The 5,281-nt window shown below is 39.6% G+C and overlaps 1 protein-coding gene across 9 annotated transcripts in view; it reads left to right on the top strand.

Annotated features, from left to right (window-relative positions):
- The window catches only part of frmd3 (FERM domain containing 3), a 54,330-nt gene that overhangs the window by 19,606 nt on the left and 29,443 nt on the right, over window positions 1–5,281 (top strand). For all 9 annotated transcript variants that reach the window (XM_014020752.1, XM_014020751.1, XM_014020754.1 and 6 more), the window contains exons 2-3: window positions 3,750–3,854; window positions 4,124–4,166. In XM_014020752.1, the coding sequence (XP_013876206.1) occupies window positions 3,750–3,854; window positions 4,124–4,166 (148 nt within the window). The remainder of the gene's footprint in view (window positions 1–3,749; window positions 3,855–4,123; window positions 4,167–5,281) is intronic.

Below are 5,281 nucleotides of genomic sequence, written 5' to 3'. Positions count from 1 at the left end.
GTGTGATGAGGACAACGTTCAGGTGCTACCACAACAAATGTTTGGTCAATATTTGTAAAATTGACTTAAGCAGAACCATTTATGTGTTTATTGAAGTAAGCTGGCTGGGGCGGCCATCTTGAATTGGATTGTCTCTGAAAGTTAATCATTTGTAGAAGTAGATCCATTTATTCCTGAAAGTTTCGTTCAAAAGCAACCAGTAGTTTTAGAGACACACAAGTAGAAACACAAGCAAAAATGTTWTACAGTAACTTGTCTTTGCCTTTTTCTGGCTGGTGATTAAAAGTCCAAACACACACACACACACAAACACACACAAAGACGTGCCCTGCAGGTAGGTCATTGTGACGACACAATCACAGCTGCATCCACAGACACTCTCATCTGATTTATCTTCAGCTGTCACTCTCACACACAAGAGTAAATCTGAATCAGCCCGCAGGGACGTCCCGTTTCTGAGACCACCCAATGCTGACGGCTGGCGACGTCACAAAGATCAAGGGGGATTTGAGCTGACAGTGTTAGGCAAGTTACATAAAATCAGTGAGCATGATGACGTTCTCTACAGAAGGCGACGACAGGCAATAATATCAGCGTTGTGTTTCTGTTATGTTGGTTAATTCCAGAATAACAGAGACCTTCACTAACCATCGCTGTCAGTTTATATAAACTTAATCTAACCCAATCTGTCTTTGAACTGCAAGGACACAACAAACATCTTCAGAAAGCAGCTTCTCGCAGCACATTTACATTTCAGCTGCAGTTTGTTCACAAATGACCCAAAAAWCGTGTTTGCTGCTATTTCTGCCGTTTGACTTTTCAGACCCGTTTTCAGTTGTTTTTGTTTTTTTACAGGAAATATCTTTACCGAGCACCTTTATCACACTTTCTCCACAAAACCGATTATTTCCCATAAGGCGGAGCGTGACTCACCAGCATATTTCTCGGGTTGTGTTGGAGAGAGATTGCAGTGTTTATCCCTTTCAGCACATTCAGAACAGATCATGTTCATGTAAAATCACGTCAGATGACGGGAAACAAGAGGCCAGTGTCAACAAACAAACTGCAGTCAGTAGAAAATGTTTTGGGGGAAAAAAGTTAGAAGTTTCTTTTGCAACCTAACATGATGGCTCTTCCTTGAAAATACTTTGTGTTTTTTTTTTCTCGTGTCATCAGAAAACATAACTGTTGATGATTAGAAAAACTGGCACAGCTTCAAATTCCAAAGGAAAAGTAAACCAGGAATAAAAAAATATTACTGATTTAAGGTGGGGAATGGAGAGGCGAATGAAAGTAAAAGCTTATTTTGAGGAGTGATATAGTAAAAAGTACTTAAAAATAGCTAATGTTGGAGAAGGTATTGATCAATTCTTTTTGCTTCCACGCCTCTTCACTTTGAGAAACCAGGGGTTTTGAGCAAAGTCAGCCGGTGTTCGTCACTTACGATGCACTTTAAGAAAATGTCTGCACTTAGCAAGAGGCATGCAAAGCTAATGACTTCAGCTAATGTCCTTATCTTGCTTGCTTGCTGACAAAAAAATGAACTCATCCACTGTTGCTGATGTGGCAGACAAGTGGACAGAGACGGGGGAAAAGCACAGATTCAGGGGGGCTGTGATCGCTGAATCAGATTATACGCTGTCATCAATATGTATTCTGCTAAAATGATGAAGTTTGTTCTCTGCGTTTTACTCGTCGCTCAAGCAGAGCGGTGGGCAGCTACTGAAGCAACCAGGCAACATTTAAGGGATATGTGACATGCTAGAGCTGGGCGATATGATCAAAATTTTATATCACGGTATTTTCAACATTTTCACCTGTTTCACGGTATTTGATGGTATTTTTCTTTTCATCACAGCTCAGCTGATAATAAAATGTACAAACCCTGCTCATTGACTTTTTTCTTTTACTGTACCTCTGTCTGTCTCTGTTTCCCTCCTCTGTGTCTGTTCTTCTCTGACTGGTGGTTGGAGACAGTAGTCACGCATTTTGGTCCAGTCGTGAAGGAGGAGGGTTAAGAAAAGATTATGATCGGGTTTTTGTTTTATGTTATTTATTAAAGCTTATCAGCACGACTCACCTTGAACACCAGTCAATTCCAACTCCACTACGAACTACTTCCCGCAGGCTTTTCACAATAGAACCACGTTAAGTCTCCATCAGCATAACATCTCCACATTAACTAACCGCGTTAAATCTAACTGTGCACGTCACTGAAGAGGTGTTTAATACATTCAGCGACGGTGAAAACGGGATGTTTTTTTTAAACGTCAGTCAATATAAGCAGCGGAATCGCCACCCGCGGCTGCAACTAGCTGTTCCAAACATTAGCATGCTAACGCACATAGTGGTGCAGCAAGAAAAAATGTCCCCCGGGAAACAACAGTTCACTGGCGGCCGCGACGAAACGTTCCGCTATTTAAACCGGAATGTCCGGTATTCAAAAAATTCATATCATAACAAAAATAAAAACTGGTATTCGGTACAAAATGGTATACCGCCCAGCACTATGACATGCTCTAGCAAACTTCAACATATGGGTATGGTGGGGTATCAGGGGTAGACATAAGGAAATTTTTCAGGTTGTCCACCTGTTGACAAAACCTGGCTGTCTGCAAAACATTTTGGTTGTCCAAAAGAATCTCAAGTAAATTGTGATTTAACAAGTATATTGTTCTGTAGATGAAGTTTATTATGTATAATTGCTCTCAGTCAGCCAGGTTGACAGGAGCTGCATGAATAAAATTTCCTCATTCTCTTCTTTGAAATAGAGTTCAGCATTCATAAGCTTCTTTCTGCTCATAGGTCAAACATTTTCATGTAAATAGGAGTATACTGTGTACATGACCTTATTAAAAGTTACAGTTTAGTGTTCTGTTCGGATTTACCAAGTTTTTTCTCCCGCTCATGTTTACAATGACGAACACCCGCGGCAGAGAACTTTAATCAAGGTCTTTTTGTCCACCAGACAACCAGGAGACAGGATCTGGTTGTCTGAAATGAAAATAGGTTGTCTCGGACAACRTAAACAAGGGTTATGTCTACCCCTGGGTGTCAAACCTGCGACTGCTGCACCACAGTTGCTCCATGCTAACACTTTATTGGTGAAACTGAACACATAAGGAAACATCTTTTGATATTGATTCTGGTGGACACTTTTACTTGTTTTAATGACTTCCTGTTGGACAGTGTTTTACTGGATTCATGTATAACTGGGCACAGAATCCACCATCTGTGCGTTTAAAAGCTGCTACAGGAGAATCAGTTTGAGATATAATAAACTATGTGATAAACACTGACAGCTGTGATCAATAATGTTAAAGTAAAAAAGAGGATAGATGCTTGCACGCGTGTGACTCTTACCCCCAACTAACCAGACCAATTATTATGCAGGCTACATTTAGTGTGAGTGTGTGCACAGGTTTTGTACATCGCTCAATGTGTGTGATAAGGAGCTAATCTCAGAGGAGCAGGTGATAACTGCAGAGTGATTATTGATTCCTCAGTGTTTCTGAGCTGCAGAGTCAACAATAGGACCACATTAGCATCATCACCAAGAGACTGAAATGTCTCAGGTGTCTGTATTTCACCTAATGGGTTGGTGGGAATGACGTGTGCATTACAGGAATTATTACCCTGCTGTCGTAGCATTTACCGAAATCAGCTGTTTGTGATTTTTAGCAGCATTCAAACCTCTAAGCAGATCTAAATACAAATGAATAAACTAATGTGTTTTTGTTGTTTTGTAGAGAGACACCAAAGGCCAGTTCCTGTTGGACCATGTGTGTAATTTCTACAACTTGCTGGAAAAAGACTACTTTGGTATTCGTTATGTGGATCCTGAGAAACAAAGGGTAAGTATGAGAAAACAATCAAAGGTTCTCACTTTTCATTTATATTCATTATTATCCTGTAACAGTTGATAGAAAATTAAATATAATGCTGCATTTGTCACTCAAATCTTGATTGTATAATTCAGATAATTGTGAAAATATTCTTGTTTTTAATGATTAAATTTAGATACTTAGTTTAATAGTATTTTACTACTGAAACCTACAGTAGATTATGTCTTTATGGGAACATTTTTGTTTTCACTCACTTTTTCCTTCTTTGTCTATCTCAGCACTGGTTGGAGCCCAATAAGCCTGTGGTGAAGCAGATGAAGTGTAAGTGTCCCTTTGTTTTCTTTCTCTTACGTCAGTGTGTTTGTATCTTTAACAAGAAGCCAACATGTGTGTGTTTGTGTGTGGATYCACTTCCTTTGTGCRTCTGTCTCTTGAGGGTTGTTTAGATTTGAGAAGTCCTGTCACAAGCAGACACCCCCACAGGGACTGTAGCCAGGTCAAAACAGCCTCTGCATACAGTGATACACAAACATAAGAACACTGCATGTTTTGTATAAATAAAATTACTCCACAGTCGTTTATGATTCCTGTTGGACAGACAAGCTTTAGAGAGCTGAGGTTTTAGGTAGTATCACCCATCCTTCCTGCTGGAACTGGTGACGGTGATCTGACAATGTCTGACTGTGTCAGACCTCAGGGACACAAACTACTCAGAGTGTCGCAGGTACCTGGGATCCAAAAAGGAAATGAACTTATATCAGTCGAGTCCCTTTAGTCCACATGCCAAACTCAAAAGCCAACATTTCTTTTTACTTTATTTAATATGAAAATAGTTTTTTTTATAGCAATTGATTCAATATAACAAAAAAGAAAACACATTAAAATGGTGAAGGATAATAATACTTGTTCTGCCCCTGAGTATTTGGCTTTGAGTAACCATGGTCCTCTAAGCTATTTTGTTAAATAGTACTGCAGTGATGTATCCAAATAAGTCAGCATTGGCCATTAACTACATCTCCTATAATGCATGTCAGTTTTGCATGGGAATTCCCTGTAGGAAAGTGGGACTGTTCAGAATTCAAGACTTATCACAAATCAACAGTGAGTAAAACTCTCTTACTTTTATTTTTAATAGTATTTCTGTATTATTTATTTCACATTTAGTTAGGCGTACGTGTAGTACTTTTCAGTGTTTATTGGTGGTTAAAACACTGTTTCTATGCATGAAATACCATGTAGAGCTTGGTTATTGTTTGTTAGTGGTGCTCAGCCGCAATGAGACGTGATGCTTTCTGTTTAGTCAAAGTAAAACATGAACCATTGAAGTGAATTACACCTGGCCCTTTAGGGTCAACATATAACACTCGTGGCCCTCTGTGAAAATGAATTTGACACCTCTGCTCTAGTCGCTCACGCTGCACCCCACCAACCCCCCC

Source organism: Austrofundulus limnaeus, unplaced genomic scaffold (assembly GCF_001266775.1).
Source record: "Austrofundulus limnaeus strain Quisiro unplaced genomic scaffold, Austrofundulus_limnaeus-1.0 Scaffold265, whole genome shotgun sequence".
NCBI classification, from domain to species: Eukaryota; Metazoa; Chordata; class Actinopteri; order Cyprinodontiformes; family Rivulidae; genus Austrofundulus; species Austrofundulus limnaeus.
The sequence above is the reverse complement of the archived record's forward strand: the minus strand, read 5'-3'. Positions and strand labels throughout refer to the sequence as shown.